The sequence below is a fragment of the Pan paniscus genome, chromosome 2 (genome assembly GCF_029289425.2).
Source record: "Pan paniscus chromosome 2, NHGRI_mPanPan1-v2.0_pri, whole genome shotgun sequence".
NCBI lineage: Eukaryota > Metazoa > Chordata > Mammalia > Primates > Hominidae > Pan > Pan paniscus.
In genome coordinates this window covers 140058345-140081383 of record NC_085926.1, presented here as the reverse complement: position 1 = coordinate 140081383, position 23039 = coordinate 140058345, and the positions used below count along the sequence as shown (strand labels likewise).

The 23039-nt window shown below is 38.5% G+C and overlaps 1 protein-coding gene across 5 annotated transcripts in view; it reads left to right on the top strand.

The window, feature by feature from the left end:
• GK5 (glycerol kinase 5) overlaps nt 1-22132 on the top strand; it is a 73320-nt gene extending 51188 nt beyond the window's left edge. For 2 of the 5 annotated variants that reach the window (XM_003826521.4, XM_055110576.2), the window contains exons 13-16: nt 1704-1807; nt 2683-2742; nt 3707-3840; nt 8366-16604. In XM_003826521.4, the coding sequence (XP_003826569.1) occupies nt 1704-1807; nt 2683-2742; nt 3707-3840; nt 8366-8514 (447 nt within the window). In that variant the 3' untranslated portion in view covers nt 8515-16604. Of the gene's footprint in view, nt 1-1703; nt 1808-2682; nt 2743-3706; nt 3841-8365; nt 16605-21272 lie in introns of those variants that run through there. The other 3 variants (XM_055110574.2, XM_055110573.2, XM_055110575.2) reach the window with 3 other exon arrangements.
• The last annotated feature ends 907 nt before the right edge of the window (nt 22133-23039 follow it).

Genomic DNA, 23039 nt, shown 5'->3' with positions numbered 1-23039 from the left:
AGAGACATACTGGGAGTACATCGGACAAGGTTCCACCCTGTGGTACTTATAGTGTATTGAGGAAGGTGGGGTTTCAACAAACCATCAAGCAGAATATGTGATTATAAACTGTGGTGCATGGTATGATGGGAAGTTACAGGGTTCCATAAAAACAGAGACCTCATCTAGTCTCTGGGGTCCAGAGTTTTCCCTGAGGAAGCCAAACCAAGATTTGGAAGGGAGTAAGAGTTAATTAGGAGAAAGGGTGGTAGAAGGTGTTTCAGGTAAAGGGATGATGTGTCAAAACCCTGAAGCTAGAAGGTGCTTTTTCTGAGGATCATAATTTCCTGACAGCGCTGGATGTCCTTGAAATGACCATTTTGGTGTGTTGGCGCTCTTGTGAGACTCTCGTCTGTTTCCTTGTGAGACTGCAAGCTCTAGCAGGGATCTTTGTTTTTCATGTTTTTTGTTTTTGTTTTTGTTTTTGTTTTTGTTTTGAGACGGAGTCTTGCTCTGTTGCCCAGGCTAGAGTGCAGTGGCACCATCTCCGCTCACTGCAAGCTCTGCCTCCCCGGTTCACGCCATTCTCCTGCCTCAGCCTCCCGAGCAGCTGGGACTACAGGCGCCCGCCACCATGTCTGGCTAATTTTTTGTATTTTTAGTAGAGACGGGGTTTCACCATGTTGGCCAGGCTGGTTTCGAACTCCTGACTCAAGTGATCCACCTTTGTCGGCCTCCCAAAGTGCTAGGATTACAGGTGTGAGCCACCCTGCCTGGCCTGTTTTTCATCTTTGTGTCCCAGAATTGCCTTACATTTCTGGAGATACAAAGATGAATAGAAACCTCATCTGATTAATACATACTTCCAGCTCAACATTTTGGCTCTTTTGAGAACATGTTAGGCTGGATTATTTCTGATATTAGGCAGTAAGGCTATTAAGCTAAGAGAGAAGAGTGTAGTGGTGCTTTTTTTTTTTTTTTAGACCCTGTCTCACTCTGTCACCTAGGCTGGAGTGCAGTAACGCGATCACGGCTCATTGCAGCCTCAAACCCCTGGGCACAAGTTATCCTTCCACCTCAACCTCCCAAGTAGCTGTAACTACAGGTGTGTATCACACCCAGCTAATATTTAAAGTTTTTTGTAAAGGTGGTATCTTGCTTTGTTGCCCAGGATAGTGTTGAATTCCTGGGCTGAAGCAATCCTCCCTCCTTGGCCTCCCAGAGTGCTAGGATTACAGGTGTGAGCCACTGCACCTGGCCAGAGTATAGTTTTAATGTCTGACAACATATTTGATTTAAGTTATGACACTAAAAAGTACATTTTTGTAGAAAGCTATTCTACATAGTAAAAAGTAGAAAGCTATTCTACGTATTAAACAATTTTAGTGTAAAAACTTTATAGCTGGAGAAGGGGGATTTCTGTGATTGCTCTTCATTTTCCACATTTATAAAGCTAAGCATTTAATAATTTGTTACTATATGCTTCAGTTCCTCTTTCTGACATAAATGCAAACAGAAGCTAAGTACAGTAACTATGACTCAATATCGCTTAAATGCTGTTAAAAAGTTATCCCAATATTTACCATAATCTTTTATTTTAAAATGATTTAACCATAGCATTATTTTCTTCTAACGTGGCTATGTTTTTGTTGTATAGTATTTCCTCAAGTCCGTAGATGTAATTTAGAATAATAATAATATATTCTTGTTATCTCTTACTGTAGGCTCCATTAAATGACCCCTGGGCATGTGCCTCTTTTATGGGTTTGAAGCCTTCCACCAGTAAATACCATCTTGTACGAGCAATATTGGAGTCAATAGCTTTCAGGTATGAAAACCTGCCCTAAACTTCCCCTTCCCCATAGAATATTGCCATGTCTTTCATTAATTTGCTACTAAATGGAAAATTTCTTAATTTTAATTAAGTTCTTTGTATTTTTGGCTTATTTGATACTATATATTATGTAATATGTTCTTCTTGCTAATTTCCTTGGTATCTTTCTTATTTTTTCTTATATTTAATGTACCAACACCACTCAGACTTGATATCTGAAAATTGAAGGATTTTTTTAAAAAATTCAATTTCTTAAGCATGCAAGATTCAAAATTTGGATTTTCAAAGGTTTAGTATCCTTATTCATGAAAGATAGTTCCAAGTAATAATGCTTCTGTTGTACCCCAAAATTGAGTCATCAGAATTATTCTTCATGTATATTTCCCTGTAATCTTTTTGTTATGAGACAGGTGTTAATTATTAAAATTAAGACTGATGCTGTCATGAATATGGGATGTTTGTAACATTTAAAATAAAATTTTCTGTGATTACAAAGTAATTGTTTTTATATTTGATGAATTCTATTAGATTTTACTTATGGTTTGTCATCTTAATAGCTATCTATTAAATAGATGCTTGTTTTAAATTTTTCTTTGTAGAATGGTAATGGATAAAATTTAGTTGTAAAATATAAATTATGCCTTCTTACATGAAGGCAAAAAAAACACAAGGACCTGCGCTTCTTGCTTATTTGAGTATCTGTTATACAGTTTCCATTTAGCACAATTTATTTCTTTAATATTTTGTTTTGTACATTTTATAAATATCAAATAAATAAAACTAGAGTTTGTATTTTTCAAGATCAGAATAAAGTAGTGAATTATTATGATATGAATTTCTTATAAATAGTTATCTTGTTTTTTAACTAGAAACAAACAGTTATATGAGATGATGAAGAAAGAGATTCATATTCCTGTAAGAAAAATCCGGTATGTAAAGTTTATTTCTAATAGACTTAATTAGAAATTAGAAGTAAGTGGTAGCTGCTATGAGCTACCACTCATTTCTTTTTGAGATCCTGAATAATTCATCTTTATGATTATTGAGGATTTCAAAAATAATTTCTGCTTAGCTCCTTCACAACAAAATTATTTTTTTTTTAATTTGTATTTTTATCGAGACAGAGTCTTGCTGTGTCACTCAGGCTGGAGTGCAGTGGCATGATCTCGGCTCACTGCAACCTCTACTGCCCGGGTTCAAGTGATTCTCATGCCTCACCATCCCGAGTAGTTGTGACTACAGACATGCACCACCACGCCCAGCTAATTTTTTTGTATTTTTAGTAATGATGGGGTTTCCCCATGTTGGCCAGGCTGGTATCGAACTCCTGACCTCAGGTGATCCGCCCTCTTCAGCCTCCCACAGTGCTGGGATTACAGGCGTGAGCCAACGCTCCCAGCTACAACAAAATTCTTGGTCATAGGAATTCAGACAGGAAAGGAGAGCTAATTGTGGATTTATGGAGAATATAATACAATATCAAATTTGGGTGCATCTTGGCACCCATATGTGTAGTATATCAATTTTTAAAATCTCTTTTTTGGGTGTATAGCTATCCTTTGGGCATGTAAGCATCAAACTTCTTGACTTTCTTTTCTGTAATATCTAAGTGAATTTTTATGTTGCCTTAGTTTATTATACCTGGCTTGTTTTGAACTAGTCCTAAGACAAACAAGGGCAGGTGAGAAAATTGGTGGCAGAAATAAGGAAAATGTTTAAAGATTACCCAGTAAGGTTCTCTGTCATTAGGTTAATGCTAAGTGATTTAATTTTAGAATTAAAAAGTTAAATTTATAAAATAAAATCAAGGATTTCAGGAAAAAAATGTGGCCCACTGAAAAAGAATGATACTTTTGTTGTAGTAATTCATCTTACATATTTTGCTCCCCACAGGGCAGATGGAGGAGTTTGTAAGAATGGTTTTGTCATGCAGATGACTTCAGACCTGATTAATGAGAATATAGACAGACCTGCCGACATTGACATGTCATGCCTGGGTGCAGCTTCTCTAGCTGGCCTTGCTGTTGGTATGTGTGAAATTTATAAGAATGAGAGTTTTCTTGCAAACTCTTCCTTACAGACAGCATTTCTCCTCTCAAATTACAAAATTCTAGAGAGTCTGGAAAGCCTTGGTGTCCATTAAACTCCATACACATATGCATATTACTCACAAAATATCCTGTGACGTCCTCTGTTGGTGAGTCTGGTTGCACCTCTTCTATCCTCACCTCACTCCTTCAGTCAGAAGTATGAGACAAGTACAGTTAATTCTCAGCTGCGTCAGTCTCTAGCAACAGAGAGTCTCTGGGTAAACTTTCTGGATAGATAGTGTTAAAGAAAAAAATTATTCAGTGACACTTATTAAAGAACAATAAGGTGAGCCAGGTGCAGTGGCTCACGCCTGTAATCCCAGCACTTTGGGAGGCTGAAGCGGGTGGATCACCTGAGGTCAAGAGTTCAAGACCAGCTTGGCTAACATGGCAAAACCCTGTCTGGACTAAAAGTTCAAAAATTAGCTGGGCATGGTGGCACATGCCTGTAATGCCAACTACCTGGGAGGCTGAGACAGGAGAATTGCTTGAACCTGGGAAGGCAGAGGTTGCAGTGAGCCGAGATGGTGCCACTGCATTCCATCCTGGGTGACAGAGCAAGACTCTGTCTCAAAAAAAAAAAATAGTAAGGTGGGCTTTATTCTGGAGGACTATCAAGATAGGTATAGGGACTACTTCAGTGGGATCTTATGGTGGGAGAGAGAATTTAGGCTCAACTTTGAATACAATAAGGAAAAGTGAGAAATTATAGCCAAAGAGCAGAGTGAGAGTCAGTGGATGGAAAACTACTAAGAGGAAACATTGAGGTAAGGGGAAATTCTTGCTAACCAACCTAATAACATTCTCAGGAAGGCAGGCCAGGGTGATCAAATATCATCTGGAGGATGCTGGAGGATGAGATATCGAGGTTGATCAGAAATTGAGGATGGGCTACACTAATTTAGCAGTATTCTTGCTCAAATTAGATAATGCAGAGATGACCATGGAAGTCCAAAAGTTGAGGCCTTGAGGCCTAGTTGGAAAAGAGCTTGGAGGAGCCTGAGTGGAGTTTGGTCAAGGAGGAAACTTTGTCAGTAGGTTTGCCTATGGCATTAGAAACCACTCCATTCTTTTATTTATTGAACAACATTTGTGGAGCACCTGCTACATGACAATCACTGCTGGCAATAAAGGGATTAAAAGCCATAGTCTCTGATTCCTGGTGGGAGGAGACAGGTAAGTCAAGTGATTATTAAGTTTGTTTGATAAAGCCAGTGAACAGTGACAGTGTTAATAAGCAAGTGGTCTAGGCTTCCCAGAGGAGATCACATATGGTTCAATTTTGAAGGGGCTAGCAGAGAGTCAGGTGAGGAGAGGGTAAGAGATGGTTGGCTCAATATCCCTATTGCAACTTGTGCAAAGGCATTCATCAATGATGGTGAGAGCAGGAAGGGAGTGGGAGAGGTACATAGAGGTGTAGTTGTGGTGACTCCTCATAAAGAGGAGTTCGGACCTGATCCTGAAGGCACTGGAGAGCCACTAAAGAATTTTAACCGGGGTCAGTGGGGTGGGGACCATAGAAAGATCTGCATTTGAACAGATTGCTTTGACAATTAGTGAAAAGATCAGTGAGGAGGAATAAGAATGGAAGTAGGCATGTCAATTTAAAGGGCCCCCTAGAAAGCAGGATGATGCCTTAGGATACTCAGAGTATTTTAATGTGTTTCTTTCTGGGGGATGCTTGGTACAAAATAAGATATTTTACATTTAAAAGTTTTAGGCTAATAGTACATTAAAGTTACAAAAAGCCTAAAATCTTGGTAAATTCGGCTTAAACTTGATTCTACTAAAAATCTGGTAATTTTGAATAAAATTGAAAGTTACTTTCATTTGTTCATTGATTAACGTTTGATTGAAGTTGAAGAAAATAAACTTTCCCTTAATCCCATTTGCAAATTTGAACTCCTTCATATTCCAACTCCTATAAATTTAGTATGTTTGATTTTCCTCTTATTACTTTCACGTGCCTGATTGAGCAAACTTAGAACTGTAACAAGGTAAATCACAAATACTTAAACAACAAACAAATTGAATAAATTAAGCTATAATTATAGTATATCAAGTTCTCATAAGCATTTTTATACTTATGTTAATCAAATTCTTCTATACTTTTCACCTTATAAGACTAAATAAGTCAGATTCTCTTGAACATTTAAAATGCTTTAAGTAACAAACACATGCAGGGTTTTTGTTCTGTTTTGTTTTGTTTTGTTTTGTTTGAGATGGAGTCTCCCTCTCTTGCCCAGGCTGTAGTGCAATGGCGCAATCTCAGCTCACTGAAACCTCCTCCTCCCAGGTTCAAGCGATTCACCTGCCTCAGCCTCCCAAGTAGCTGGGATTGCAGGCACCCGCCACCATGCCCAGCTAATTTTTGTATTTTTAGTAGAGATGGGGTTTTGCCATGTTGGCCAGGCTAGTGTCAAACTCCTGACCTCAGGTGATCCACTCGCTTTGGCATCCCAAAGTGCTGGGATCACAGGCATGAGCCTCTGCACCCAGCCCCACATGCAGGTTATTTTTATACATAACACAGTGACTTGAGTTTTATCTACATCATTATATTTAATTTCAGATATTTGCTTCTGTCTCAGAAATGTGAGACTATGTATATCCTCTGTATTTTATAAATTTACCCAGAAATTGGATTTGCTCTATACATACTTAATAAAATGTCTTAAAATATATATGTCTTAAAATGTAAACGATAAATTCTGGAAATGAGGATTTTAAGAAACACATTTATTTTCCTGACTAGATTTATCTAACTATAGTATACTGATGAAAACTATGTTTTTCTTTTAAAAACTTGTCTACATTAATACCTTTATTTATTTTTAATTTTAATTTTTTTTTTTTTGAGATGGAGTCTCACCCTGTAGCCCAAGCTGGAGTGCAGTGGTGCGATCTCGGGTCATTGCAACCTCCGCCTCCTGGGCTCAAGTGATTCTCGTGCCTCAGCCTCCTAAGTAGCTGAGACTATAGGCGCGTGCCACCACGCCCAGCTAATTTTTTATATTTTAGTAGAGACAGGGTTTCACCATATTGCCCAAGGTGATCTCAAACTCCTGATCTCAGATGGTCTGCCCGCCTCAGCTTCCCAAAGTGCTGGGATTACAGGCATGAGCCACCGCACCTGGCCTACATTAATACCTTTAAACATAGATGGTCTAAAATGTTGACTGTAAATAAAAAGAATATGACCTGACAAAATTTTAGAAAGGAGAATTTAATGTGTCAGTTTTATTGGTAAGAAAAAATGTACTTCATGAAGATTTGTAGACTTTTAGTACTTCAAAAGAGGTGTGATAGACCTCTCAGTAGGTGAAAGGTGCCAAGCTTACTAATAAGATACCTGTATCATTTCAGACTACTTATGATCTTAGTTATAAATGTTCTCACCTGGTGCTGTGGCTCACACCTGTAATCCCAACACTTTGGGGGGCCGAGGAGGGCGGATCATTTGAGGCCAGGAGTTTGAGACCAGCCTGGCCAACATGGCGAAACCACGTCTCTACTAAAAGTACAAAAAATTAGCCGGGCGTGGTGGCACGTGCATATGGTCCGAGCTACTCGAGAGGCCCAGGCAGGATAATTGCTTGAACCCGGGAGGTGGAGGTTGCAGTGAGCTGAGATCGCACCACTCTACTCCAGCCTGGGTGACAGAACGAGACTCTGTCTCAAAAAAAAAAAAAGTTCTCTTGCTTTTTATTATATATCATATGATCCTTCCTTCAAAGAGCAGTCTATGCTAGAACTACAAAATTATCTTAAACTGGAATTTAAATAAATTATATAAAAGGCTATAGTTTGAAAGAGAAACTATTACATTAATCTCCAACTTTGAATTTTATGCATATTCCAGAAAGTTGACATTTACCTTAAGCTGTAAGACAAAAGTCTTAATTTGTCTTCATTTATTGTAATTGCATAAAAAAGAAAATATCCTATTTCTTTCTCTTTTTTTTTCTTCTGTTTTTCTATTTTTAGAGACAGGGTCTTTCTCTGTTACTCAGGCTGGAGTGCAGTGATATAATCATAGCTCACTGCAGCCTTGAATTCCTAAGCAAGTGGTCTTCCCTCCTCAGTCTCCCAAAGCACTGGGATTGCAGGCATGAACCACTGTGCCTGGCCAGAAAATATACTGTTTTTCACTTGGGATTGTTTTAATAATAGCAAGTTATGAAATTAAATGATGGCATAGGGTAGCTGCTTTAGAAGTGATGTGGTGTCCCACCACACAGAAACTGAGCTGAAAGTTAGAAACCAAAAGACTCGAAAATACTGGTATAATTATTTTCAGGAATGATCGATCTAACAAAATTCAAAAGTAACAAAGTATTTTGGATTGTTTTAAAAATAGTTTTTGTTTACCTTTCTACCAGCAACTCGCATAGGTTTTTGGATAAACTTTATTGGACTCATGATTTGCTTTAAAATTTGAGGATAATTTTTTTATCTATAGGGTTTTGGACTGACAAGGAGGAACTAAAGAAACTGAGACAAAGTGAAGTGGTTTTCAAGCCACAGAAGAAATGTCAAGAATATGAAATGAGTCTGGAAAACTGGGCCAAAGCAGTGAAACGCTCCATGAATTGGTATAACAAGACATAACACTAAATGAAATGATCAAAACCATAGGTAGCTGGTTTATGTGACGTGCAGATGAGATGAAGCTCAGGGATAACCAATATGACAATGACTAAGAGGAGAAAATTTTAAATAAGCTTCATAACTTAAGAAGCATTGCTTTTAAAAAAACAAAACGGAACAAAAAACTCTTATTTTTTTCCCCTAAACCATGGTAAGGCAGCAATACCTCAAAACTTTATATCTTCTATTTTGTAGCAAATTCCAAAGGACGTTAGTCATTTCCAACCATATTTTGACAGTTATGGGTCCTCTTCCTTTTTATACTGGGTCAGTGGTACATAGGAACATAATGATTTACCATCCAAGCTAATAGTTCTGGGTCAAGTACCATGCACATATTGTTCCAAAATTATGTGAAACGTATTTCTTTAATTCTTTAAGTGGGCTATTTGAAGTACATATAGCTAAAAAGAAAGAATAACTGAGAAAATGTGGAATTTTGAAACATTAATATTTTATGTTTAAAGCCATAATTTCCTAATACTATATCCAAATATGAGCTTAATATGTCCCTCTCAGATAAGCTTATGAGTTAGTTAATGCTTTCCTTTACTGGTCTTAAAGACACTGCCTTAATTTTTCCTTGTTCAACCAAAATCTGAGCATTCTATGTTGAAAACACTGAAAAACTAATTTTAGTTAATGAACTAGAAAGAATATTGATTTTTAAGAAACAGAAAAATACTACTTATTTTCCTTCTCAAATAACGTTTCTTTCAAAAACTTCTGGCTGAAGTATAACATGCTGGTAGTTAACATAAATCGTGTCTTTCTCTTGTTCTTTATCTTTCTTCGTTGTTTAGATGCTTGTATAAATGTCTTTTGTTTTTATTAAGTGCCTAATTGACAGAGCTTAATTTGAAGAAGTGCCCTAATTTATTGACCACTTAAGAATTGCCTTTATTGGGGTATTTTATTTGTTCCTGCGTCTTTTTGATGTTTGTTCAGTCTACTCATCCCTCTGAGTATGTGCGGGGGATAGCTGATAGAAGGGAGGAGAGTGTGTCTGTGCTCAGGATTGCCCTTCAGCCACTCAGCCAGAGATCCACAGGGAGCAGCAAGGACAGTTTCACATGCTCAGACTTTCTTGCAAGAAACTGTGAGGAGGAGTAAGTTGTGCGTAGTGTCAAGCTGGATGTAGAATTGTCCTAAGGCAGTTGACCCCACCTTCCAACATGTTTTCACTTTATTTGCCCCTCCCTACATTTGGGGTAGGTTCCATTTGGATTTGCAGCAATAATGACTTTATTTCTCTCTTGGTCAGGATTTGGCACATAAAATCCTTTTATTATAGAACTAGCTATTTTAGTTACATAGTAATGTAACTAATGGAGAGATTTATGGAGAATTTTGTTTTTGCTGTCATATATGTCCATTTTGGAGACAGATATGATAGAACTAGAAATTAAGTTGCATTTCTGCAAGTGCCATTTGAATGAACTTCAAGTATCTTCTTAATTATTAAATTTTCTGATGAAGGCATTGTAACAAATATATAGTATCATTAAATCTACTAATTAAGATTTGGAAATATTTTTGTTATTAATAAATAGAAGTATTTTATTTACTGTAAAAATCAAACTTCAATATGTAGATAAATCTTATTCTTTTCATTCTTTCCCCTGTTTACATCCTTTTTACAAAGCTTAGTCACCAATTAAAGCTTTCCTATCAAAATCACATGGAAGCTGCTCTGTTGTTTTACTGTTACACATTCTGTTTCTCAGTGGGTGTAATTTTTTTTTCTTTTTCTTTTTTTGTAGAGACAGGGTCTTGCTATGTTGCCCAGGGTAGTCTTTAATTCCTGGCCTCAAGTGATCCTCCCACCTTGGCCTCCCAAAGTGCTGGGATTGCAGCCGTGAACCACTGCACCCAGCCAATGGGTGTAATTTCATAGGAAATAATTCTTTTTGTCAGAATATACTGAATTGTAATATTAATACCTGAAAATTTGTTAGTTCACTTCTTTTCCACGTTCTTCTTTCCCAACATATAACCACAAAATAAAGGATAAATACTTTGGGCTGTGTGCAGTGGCTCATGCCTGTAATCCCAGCACTTTGGCAGGCCGAGGTGGGCGGATCATTTGAGGTCAGGAGTCCAACCTGGTCAAACACGGTGAAACCCTGTCTCCACTAAAAATACAAAAATTAGCTGGGCGTGGTGGCACAAGCCTGTAATCCCAGCTACTCGGGAGGCTGAGGCAGGAGAATTGCTTGAATCTGGGAGGTGGAAGTTGCAGTGAGCCGAGATCATGCCACTGCACTGTAGCCTGGGCAACAGAGCGACACTGCGTCTAAAAAAAAAAAAAAAAGGATCAATACTTTTCAGATAATGTTGGAAAGTAACTTTGAATGTCTCTCATCGGAATTGAGCATCTCCTCAAGTGTCAGTGGCTATTTTTTTCTTCTGTGAATCTAAAAACTAATATTTTATTTTTAATATTTGTGGCCATTTTTAGTGATAAGAGTTTAATAAATATTTTCGGACTTAACTAAAATCAGAAACATGACCACATTTGCTTTTGTGGTTGCAGAAACAGTTGATAAGATCAATTGAGCAACAAAATTGTCCTTTCTTTTTTTTTTTTTTTTGAGACATTGTCATGCTCCGTTGCCCAGGCTGGAGTGCAGTGGCACGATCTCGGCTCACTGCAACCTCCCCCTCCTGGGCTCAAGCAGTCCTCCTGCCTCAGCCTCCCAAGTAGCTGGGATTACAGGTACACGTCACTACGCCCAGCTGATTTTTGTATTTTTAGTAGAGACAGGGTTTTACCATGTTGGCCAGGCTGGTCTCAAACTCCTGACCTTGTGACCCGCCCACCTCGGCCTCCCAAAGTGCTAGGATTACAGGCGTGAGCCACCGTGCCTGGCTTGTCCTTTCTGTCTTCCAAGTTTATTTTTCATTTGTATGCTAATATTTGAAGTTTAGAAAAATTTGTGCTACTTCTCAGCATGTTTTATTTTCCCATTATAGATCTATCAGATATTTTTAGAAGGTCTGCAACTGTCTGATAAAGGAAGAGAATGTTCCTGTTCAATCTATCTTAAAGTGCTACTAATTGCTTTTATACTATAGACGTACTGATTTTTTCATCTTTTTTATCCAACCATGGCATGGTTTCCTAATCTCAGCATTGACATTTTGGACTGGATAAATCTTCATTTTGGGATGCTATGCTGTACTTTATAGGATGTTTAGCAATATCCCTGACCTCTGCCCTCTAGCTACAAGTACCATCCCCCTAGTTGTTATGGCCAAAAATGTCTTCAAACATTGCCATTCTGAGAGGCAAAATTGCCCCCAGTTGAGAGCCACTGATACAGGCTGTTAGAAGAAAATCGAAGACTCAGTGAATATAGTGTCATACTCCTTTTCTTTCTGCCTCATTTTACCTTAGGAAATGGTTGTTAGCAAAAAAATTAGTTAATTGTATCTTGAAATAAATAGGGTATCTATTTTGCTGATTAATGAAGAAAAAATAAATCTCAGCTGGGCACAGTGGCTCACATCTGTAATCCTAGCACTTTGGGAGGCCAAGGCAGACGGATCACTTCAGCTCAGGAGTTTGAGACCAGCCTGGGCAACCTGGCGAATCCCTATCTCTACAAAAAATACACAGATTAGCTGGGTGTGGTGACACACACATATAGTCCCAGCTAATTAGGGGGCTGAGGTGGGAAGATCACTTGAGCTCCAGGAGGTGGAGGCTGCGGTGAGCCAAGTTGGTGTCACTGTACTCTAGCCTGGGTGGCAAAGTGAGACCCTGTCTCAATCAATCAATCAGTCAATCAATCAATCAATATCTCATGCTGTAATTGTCTTCTGATGTTTTCATCCACCCAGCCCCACCTCTGCAGCCTTAATTACTGGAGTAGATCCATGATTTCAGTGTAGGGTTAATGTATTCTGCAGATCATCTTTGATTTGACCTGCTTTTTTGCTTCCTTTTTATCTCTGAACAAAGGAGATCATCATTCTCTTTAATCTGCCTTCTGTGTAAATCTCTACCAGACTGGAAGCTCCCTGAAAGCAGAAACTGTCTGCTTCCCCAGAACTTAGCACTGTGCTTTCATGTATGTGGGATAAATTTTTACTTTGTTTGTTAGTGCAGCTTTGTTTGTACACATGTTATCCTTGATATTATATACATTTGTTGATGGGGACAATTTATATTTGTTGTGAGTAAAATACTTTTTTGTTGGATTAAGAAGAACTATACTCTTCCCAGCACTTTGGGAGGCCAAGGAGGACGGATTACCTGAGGTTAGTAGTTTGAGACCAGCCTGACCAACATGGAGAAACCCCATCTCTACTAAAACTACAAAAAATTAGCTGTGCGTTGTGGCACATGCCTGTAATCCCAGCTAGTCAGGAGGCTGAGGCAGGAGAACCGCTTGAACCCCTGAGGCAGAGGTTGCGGTTGAGCCGAGATCGCGCCATTGCCCTCCAGCCTGGGCAACAGGAGTTAAACTCCATTTCAAAAAAACAAAAACAAAAACAAAAACAAAAGAAGAACTACTCTGTAGTGAGAGCTAGAATCCTCATGTTGTTTATTTAAAATTTTTGGCCAAGTACAGTGGCTCATGCCTGTAATCCCAGCACTTTGGGAGGCTGAGGCCAGAGGATCACTTGAAGCCAGGAGTTCAGTTACAGCTTGGGCAGCAAAGTGAGACCTTGTCTCTACAAAAAAAATTTTTTTAATTAGCCAGGTGTGGTGGTATGCCCCTGTAGTCCCAGCTACTCAGGAAACTGAAGCAGGAGAATCGCTTGAACCCAGGAGTTCGAGGGTGCTATGAGCTATGATTGTGCCACTGCACTCCAGCCTGGGCAACAGGGCAAGGCCCTGTCTTAATAAAATAAAATAAAATTCTTAATATGTTTATATATTTGAAAAACTATTTGTGTAGAGACACATGTCTGTAAATACACATAGATATATTAACTTTTTAAGCTTTAATTGAAGCCTTTCTCTTCACAGGTTTTATATATTTGACTGCATATGACTAACAGATTGAATTTTAAGAGTGCCAAACACTCTGGTGCTATAGGGAAGGAACTTCATAAATAGCCCCTCCTGTAAGGGACCAGTCTTTAATTTAAAACAGTCCAGCCCAGGAATCTTGCAAGAATTTTGTAATTATTTGAGGAGAGATGTAGATATGCCCTGGAGTTCTTTGACTTTAAGTTATTCTAGAGTCATCCCAGAGATGGCCTAGAAGACTTGAATCTACCCCAAAGGATTCTAAATCCCTTTGGGAAATTTAGACTATGATTTTCAGTAAGAATTAAAAGCCCCAGGATAAGCGTGGTGGCTCACACCTGTAATCCCAGCAATTTGTGAGGCCAAGGCGGGAGGATTGCTTGAGCTCAGGAGTTCGAGACCAGCCTAGGCAACATAGTGAGACCCCACCCATCTCAATTTAAAAAAAGAGAGAAAAAGGCCAGGTGTAGTGGCTCACGCCTGTAATCCCAGCACTTTGGGAGGCCAGGGCGGGTGGATCACCTGATGTCAGGAGTTCAAGACCAGCCTGATCAATATGGTGAAACCCCATCTCTACTAAAAATACAAAAATTAGCCAGTCCTGATGGCATGTGCCTGTGGTCCCAGCGACTTGGGAGACTGAGGCAGGAGAATTGCTTGAACCCGGGACGTGGAGGTTGCAGTGAGCCGAGATTGGGCCACTGCATTCCAGCCTGGGTGAGAGAGCGAGACTCTGTCTCAAAAAAAAAAAAAGAGAGAGAAAAAAAGCCCCAAACATACCTTGGGCCTTTACAACCTACTTGGTCCCAGAATCGTCTTATTGTAAACCCAAAGCCAGGTCTTCTGGTTCGAACCAGTCAAAATGGGTAATCTAAAAAAGTTAAATAGATGATTCAAAATCGTGTTGGTGTTTTTTTCTTTTTAAATCCCCTTTCCAAGTAAAAGGAATCTTTTTTTTTTTTTTTTAAGTTTTGAAGCCTCATAGCCATAAATATTTTGGCACCAGCATCTATTGGCACCTAAGTCATTGGCTGTATCATATTCCCATGGGACCCTTGTTCCTAGAGGAATGCAGGAATGATCTTGGAGTGGGAAGGACAGAAACAGGTGCTTGCAAAATCAGATATTTCTGAAATTCTCTGTTATTCTATTTCTACTGTCTTTCCCCACTTTACTATAAATTTGATCTGTTATAAAATGGCTGTGTTTAGGTAGATACCCGTGATGTTTAGGAAACAAATGATATAGAGACTCCCATTTAAATGAATCTTATCTTTATAAGAAACGGCCAAACTGTTTTCCAGACTGGCTATACCATCTTACATTCCCACCAGGAATGTATGAGTGATCCAGTTTCTCTGCATGCTCGCCAGCATTTGGTGTTGTCACTATTTCTTATTTCAACCATTCTGTTTATCCTTTTCAGTGAAATATCTGTTCATATCTTTTGCCCATTTGCCAATTGAGGCAGGAGGATCACTTGAGCCCAGGAGTTCGAGGCTGCAGTGAGATATGATCACTAAATGTTTGCTTAATGAGCCATATCTTTAAATATCTTTTTTAAAGTTTTTAAAAGTCAGTCCAGTGGTTTATGTGATTATGTGGGATTTTTTAAATCTTTCCAGGCAAAATGTGTATAGCATTTTGAACGTATTTACACTGTACTGAGCCCAAGAGTTCTCATATTCTTTCTTTGCTCATTATAGAGTATGGTACTAATACTGTATAATAGTAAATTTTCAAAGATACCTTTATTTAGAATGTTAGAGTATACAGATATATACTTTGTACATAGTTATCATAATGTTTCTAACTTTTTATTTAAAGTAGGCTGATTTGTGTAAAGGTTTCAGAATGATTTTGTAATAAGTTATTAGAAACTTTCCTATTTGTACAAGATGGTAAATGTAGATTCCAATTTGTATGCCTCAGTAAATTCATAATCTTATTTCTCTGATGTGAGCCACCGTGCCTGGCCTTCTCTGATGTTCTTAATGAATTTTGCAGTTTTATTAAATTGTCATTGAGAACCTCATAAATCATTGTTAAGATCTATACAAAAAATCAAGGATCCACAGTAATAGAATATTTTTCATCTGCATATGAATTTTTCCCTTCCCTTTTTGTCTACTTTTAGATTTAAAAAAAATTACCAGGACATTCTTATTAAATACTATTACCTGTTTTGGTTTCTGCACATTAAGAAAGTCACAGAGAAGCCAGACACAGTGGCATGCTCTTCTATTCCCAGCTACTCAGGAGGCTGAGGCTGGAGAATCACTTGAGCCCAGGAGTTTGAGGATATCCTGGGCAACATGGTGAAACTTTGCAAAAACAAAAACAAGGCCGGGCGTGGTGGCTTACACGTGTAGTCCCAGCACTTTGGGAGGCCACGGCTGGCGGATCACGAGGTCAGGAGATCGAGACCATCCTGGCTAACATGGTGAAACCCTGTCTCTACTAAAAATACAAAAAATTAGCCAGGCGTGGTGGCAGGTGCCTGTAATCCCAGCTACTCAGGAGGCTGAGGCAGGAGAATGGCATGAACCCAGGAGGCGGAGCTTGCAGTGAGCTGAGATCGCGCCACTGCACTCCTGCCTGGGTGACAGAGTGAGACTCCATCTCAAAAAAACAAAAACAAAAACAACAACAACAACAAAAAACAACCAGAGAAATAGCACTTGTTAACTACAATTGTGACTCTAGGTAAACTTGGGCCTTAATATGGTTAGACAATAAGGGTTTTAGGTAACCTTGCCTTTTTAGATCCTATTTAGGCTTATTAGTCTATATTCTACATTCTTGCATGATGGAAATTACTAGAGAAGTGGGATAATTCTTTGTTGTGGGGAAAATAAAATTTGTTGTGAAAATATACTGTATTTTAAAATATTTAGAAAGATTATAAATAACTGGAGAAAAGATAATTTCATATACTAATATGATGGAATTAGTCTAGCAGATGTTAAAAATCCTTTCTGAAAATTATAATCTAAAATTATTTGGGAAATTACAATGGAACTGAATAATCTGTACGTTGGTATATTAAAGCCATTTTTATATTGTGTTTCTCTGTTATTTGCTTTGAGTTCACACACATATTTAGTGACATCTATATGGGTGGAAGATTCAGTCAGATAATCTGGATTCCATTCCTTGACCATAGTGGAGTCTCTCATGAGCCTAGGGTACTATTTCATAGTAGAAGATGTATGAACATTCATAGTAGAAGAATGATGAACACTGAGTTGTCTGAAGAAAGGAAGAGGTTCTGGTTTTGTCATATGTTGTTTTTTTTTCCCTGTTCAAAGTAATATCAGTCTATTGAGGACAAGGAACAGGGGACATTATGGAGATATGTGGAGCTGACATTGCTGAAGTTTCTGTGGTTATTTTGTAGCAATAATTTTGAAGAATGGGTTTTATTTAAAAGAAATTGTAGAAAAAAAGAAATGATGATGATATTGAGTATTTGTGTATTTTTTGCTCTTTAGAAAGACACAGAACCCATTAAGAGGTGGAGCTTAGGCTGGAAGTGGTGGCTTATGCCTGTAATCCTAGCACTTTGGGAGGCCAGGGTGGGAGGATCACTTGAGGTCAGGAGTTCAAGACCAGCCTGGCCAACATGGTGAAACTCTGTTACTACTAAAAATACAAAAATTATTCAGGCGTGGTGGCGCATGCCTGTAATCCCAGCTACTCGGGAGGCTGAGGCTGGAGAATTGCTTGAACCTGGGAGGCCGAGGTTGCAGTGAGCCAAGATCGCACCATTGCATTCCATCCTGAGGCATGAGAGGGAAACCCTGTCTCAAAAAAAAAAAAAAAAAAGGAGATTATAAGGCAAATACATTAGATTTGCCAAATTTTCCTTCCCCCTTGCCCACCACTTGAGCAAGAACATTTGCTACCAGATCCCAGGGAGTTCTCATATCCTTTCACCCAGCCCATGGGAGCCCTTGTCTTTTCTCTTCCAGAAAGCCATTATTTCTATTAGCATCCCAATCTTCATCACCAAACACCGTCAAGAACTGAGAAGAGTCTGAAATTTTACTCTACTTTGGAAGCTAACAAGTTAGCCTCCCACAGTTTTATAGATACAGGTTGAGTATCCCTTACCTGAAATGCTGGGGATCGGAAGTATTTCGGGTTTAAGATTTTTTTTTTTGATTTTGGAATATTTTTATTATATATACTTTCCAATTGAGCATCCAAAATCTGAAAACTTGAAATCTGATACCCAAATCTGAGCATTTCCTTCACACATCATGTCAGTGCTTAAAAAGCCTCAGATTTCACCAGCTTGGGCAACATAGGGAAATCTTGTTACTAAAAATAAATAAATAAGAAAATCAGCCAGGCATTATGGTCATGCCTGTAGTTCCAGCTACTTGGAAGACTGAGGCCCGAGGATCACTTGAACCCAGGAGTTCACTGTAAGATATGATCATGTCACCACACTCCAGTCTAGGCAAGCAACATGCTGTCTCTCATAATAAAAATTTTTTAATTAAAAATGTCAGATTTGAGAGCATTTAGGATTTCAGAGTTTTGGATTTGGGGTGCTCAACCTGTACTGATGACAAAAGATATGAGACTCCTGCCTCAGAGATTAAAGACTTTATTACTCATGGCATAGCAAGCATCAATTATCTATCTTCATATTTACGTTGGTTCTCCTTGCCTCCTAAGTCCTCTGAGGAGCATTTCAGGTTAATCCTGTGAATGCAGTGGTTTGTGGTAAAGCTGAAGAACCTCAGGCTCAGGAAACCTGAGTCTTTCGTAACAGATTGGAAGTAAACTTCTCTGATGCTTGTCCCAGAGGAAAATTATTATCACGATGTTTGATCGTTGGACAAAACTGCCCTCTGCTGTGGAGGGAGACACCATCTCTGTCTTACAACAAAAGTCAGTGTCTGTGCTTGTAACACAAACAGAAATGAGAAACCTATTTAGAATTATCTCCCAATAATAAATTCATTATTTTGATTGTGGCAATGGTTTCATGGGTATATGCATACATCAAAACTCATCACATTGTTCACTTTATGTACAGTTTATTCTATGTCAGTTATACCTCAGTACAACTGGGGGAAACAAAGTCTTGCTACTCAAATATGTCATTGGGACCAGCAGTCTCAACATCACCTAGGTGCTTTTTAGAAAAGCAGAATTTCAGGCCTTATCCCAGACCTACTGAATGAGAATCTGTATTTTAATAAGATACCCTGGTATTTAATTGTTAACGTTTTGTTTTGAAACAATTTTAGAGTTACAGAAAAGTTGTAAAAATAGTACACAGTTCCCTTTTCATTAGCTTCTCCTAATTAACATCATGTATAACCATAATACAATTACTCAAATCAGGAAATTCACATTGATACAGTGGTCTTAACTAATCTACAGACCTTATTTGAATTTTGCCTGTTTTCTGAGTGATGTCCTTTTTCTCGTTCAGAATTCAGTCCAGGATCCCACATTGTATTTAATTTTCATGTCTCCTTAGTCTCCTCCAATCTGAGATAGTTCCTCAGTCTATTTTTTTCATGGCCTTGACATTTTTGAAGTGTACTGGCAGTTATTTTATAGAATGTTCCTCACTTTGGCTTGGCCTGATTTTTTATTGTGTGTAGATTGAGGTTTTGCACTTTTGTTAAAATACTGCAGAAGTGATATTGTGGACTTCTCAGTGCATCCTATCATGAAGCTATATCCCTGTGTCTTATTACCGATGATGTTAACATTGATCACTTGATTAAGATAGATTAAGATAGTGTCTTCCAGATTTCTCCACTCTAAGGTTACTATTTTTCTTTAGTAGTTAATAAGAATTTTCTGAGAAGATACTTTGAGACCATGTAAATATCCTGTTTGCCATCACACTTTTCACTCACTAGTTTTAGTGTCCATGGGTAGTTTTCTCCTGCAATAATCATTCCGGTGTTGAGTGCCTAGTAATGGTGATTTTCTATTTCCATTATGCCTTTTTATTTATTAATTGAATTCTACTGTATGGAAGAGCTGTCTCTTATCCTCCATTAATTTATCACTCAATTATTTATATCAGTTTTGGTCACCTCTTGCTCCACTTCCTCTCATCTTGGCCTACCTTTTTATTCCACTTGTTGCAGCAATCAGCTGCCCCGCTGTATGCTGACCACACCTTGCCTCATTGTGCCTTACCATATCTCCTGTTCTGGACTAGGATTTCCTTGCCTCTCAGCTTGGAATACTTGTCTGAACTTGCTCTGTTATTTTCACCCATGTCCAAATCTTGAAGTACTAGAGAGTTGACACCCGACAGAGCAACTTTTTCACAGTGAGGATGGGAGCCAGTGTGTAAATATGCCCCTCTTCTGTCCTTCAAGTGGACAGTTTTGAAGTGTGCTCTTCAAAACTTCTTGGAGAGTCCCGTCCAGGATCAAGCCTCAGTAGCCTCCAGCAGTGATCATCTCAGTAACACATATCAGTAACCCATAACACATGGGGTTGGCTTTTCCTCCTTCGTGTTTCACGCTTGCCGTCTCCCACTCCAGTTCATTGGAATCATCTCCCAAAATAAACCAACTGCATGTAAGAAATTGTGTCAGGGTGTTTGTGGGGAAGGAGAACCAGCTAAGATCTGTGCATTACCAGTTGTTAAATATTTTGACTGTCACCCCTGTTCATAATCTAAGACCCTATGGAAAATTTCACATGTACAAAGGAGACAGGAATATTCATAGCATCAGAATATGAAAAAAGGTAAAAACTCCCAAATGCCCTTCAGTAAGAGAATGGATTATGTGCCGGGCATGTTGGCTCACATCTGTAATCCCAGCACTATGGGAGGCCAAGGCAGGCGGATCACTTGAGGTCAGGAGTTCGAGACGAGCCTGGCCAACACAGTGAAACCCCGTCTCTACTAAAAATACAAAAATTAGCTGGGATTGGTGGCGCGCACCTGTAATCCCAGCTACTTGGGAGGCTGAGGCAAGAGAATCACTTGAACCTGGGAGGCAGATGTTGCAGTAAGCTGAGATTGCGCCACTGCACTCCAGCCTAGGCAACAGAGCAAGAGTCTGTCTCAAAATAAAATTAAAAAAATAATAATAAAATAGAATGGAGTATGTAAATGTTATTTTTGCATTAGTGAAAATGAATGACCACCCATCAAGACAGATGACCCTCTTAAAATTTTGAACAAAAAAAGATTGGCAGATGAATAATAAATTTTATTCTAAATTTATGAAGTTCAAAAACATGAAAAGCTAAGCAATATATTATTTGGATATACATAACACGTGTGTTAAGATTATAAAGAAGAACATGGAAATTATACACGGAATTTAAGATGTTATTTTGGAAAGGGAAAGTTGTGGGGACACACTGGTAGGGGGCACATGAGGCTTCAGTGGTGTTAATAATATGTTGCTTAAGCAGGTACATGAGGGTTTATCATGATTCCTCATATCTCACATTTACTTTATATTTTTTAGGGTGAATAAAATATTTTATCCTAAAAATATTTTAGGTTTGATATTAAGGGGTTACTTTTATTAAAGGTGACTTTGAAACCTTTCTACTGCTCTAATGCAGTCATTCCAGAAAACTGGGGAGAGGTTGAATCCCTCCCTGAGGAAATTCCGAGGCTTCGATTCTACTCTGTCCTATTGAGGTGATTAAACTGTACATAACAGGATTGTCTCTAGAAGCAAGACCCAGATTTAACACTTACAAGTGTTATTTCTTTTGTCAGTCACTAGATGGATTTGGTGTGAAAAGAAGATGCTTTAAAAAAAAATCTGAAACTGTTCTGACAACTGCAGATCTTTTCGTGTGATAAAAGGTGTCACTAAGGACCTTCTTACTCCAAGTGTGATTTTTGGCTGCTGAGGCAGCACCAGCATCGCTTGGAAGCCTGTTGGAGATGCAGAATTGAAGCCACACCTTACAGACTGAATTGTAAGATTCCCTAAGTGATTACTGTGCACCTCAAAGTTTGAGAGGCAGTGGTCCAGGAGTCTGGTACTTCCACCTGCAAAAGCAGTATCCAGTGCCAGCAGAGGGGGCAGCACGTGGAAATGCCTCAGGTTTAACTGTAATGGACCCGTCTTTTTCACAGCCCTCTTTGTGTTGGCTATTCTGTGGCCCACATATTCCTAAATAGAGTAGACTTTATTTTACCTCTCTCCTCTTTCCAAATTTGCTGGGCTGTGGACTCTCATCTATTCAATAAAAACATTGAACTTCCGTTAAGCACTGAGGAGATGATAGTGAATAGAATGATATGATTTTGACTCTAGAAGCTTACAGTCTAATGGGATGCAGGTAGCAAGTGAGTAATTACAAGTTTAATGAATGTTGGAAAGTCAAAGAAAATTTTATGGGAAAACAGTTGGAGATGGGGACTCCGGGGAAGCTTTTCTGGAGAAAGTGTTGTTTAAGTTTAGATGAAAAGGCATGTGCAGGTGAGTTGTGGGTGAACTGGGGGATTGTTCCAAGCATAAGGAATGCCAATGAATGGTGCTCTTTGGACATTTGTGTTTGTATTGCCAATGCCTTGCATAGTTCTTGGCATACAATAAGTGCTTAATAAATGTTTGCAGAATCAATAAATGTTCTGTCACATTTCAGATATCTACTCTCTGGCATTGGAGATGGTGGAAACTTTATTTTCCTTTTCAAAGGAAATAAGATCCCTTAATGGGGAAATAAGAAAGAAGACAGAAAGCTGACTGTTGTGCAAATTGCTAAATTGGAACTATGAGTGGGAATGAAAAATTGATTTACATGAATTTTCTTCCCTGTAGCAACTTGACAATTTATTCTGTTCTGGAGAATTCTCAGTTTTTGGCTTAAAAACCAAGCTGTTCCTCCTTATTCTGAATTTCTTGGCCTGCTGTGAAACTAACATTTACTGTCTTTTACAACATGCCCTGATTAGGTCATGGAAATTCACAACTAAATCAAACTAGGATATGGAAAATTTGAAACTTTCACTGCCTATTTTATGTAATGGCGTTGGAAGGTGTTATAAAACATTGACTTTTAAATCTTTATTTTCAAAAGCTATATTATACAATGAATATAATAATTGCCATCATTTATTGAATGCTTACTACATGCATTACATAGCAAAATCCTCATACTACCTCTGCAAGAGAGTAAGTTGAACCATATGAAAATTGCCCAGTATCAGCAATTTCATGTGGTTCAACCTAGTATCTTCAGACTCTGACCTATAAAGAGGTTAGGGAATCCCTGATAGCCATAACTTCACTCCAAATTTAGTACTGAATCTTTTAGTACTATCTTTTATAGATAAAGAGATCCTAAGATAGTTACAGCTCCTCTATGACAGCGACCCCTTTCCCTACATTAGCCTAAGCACTTTGTGTGTGTACTTCCATCATGGTTATTTACACATTGAATTGAGGTGGTTTACAATCCATTTCCTCTGCTACACTGAGTTCCTTGAGGGCGGATGTTTTGTCTGTCTTGCTCATTTTTGTATACGTAGTAC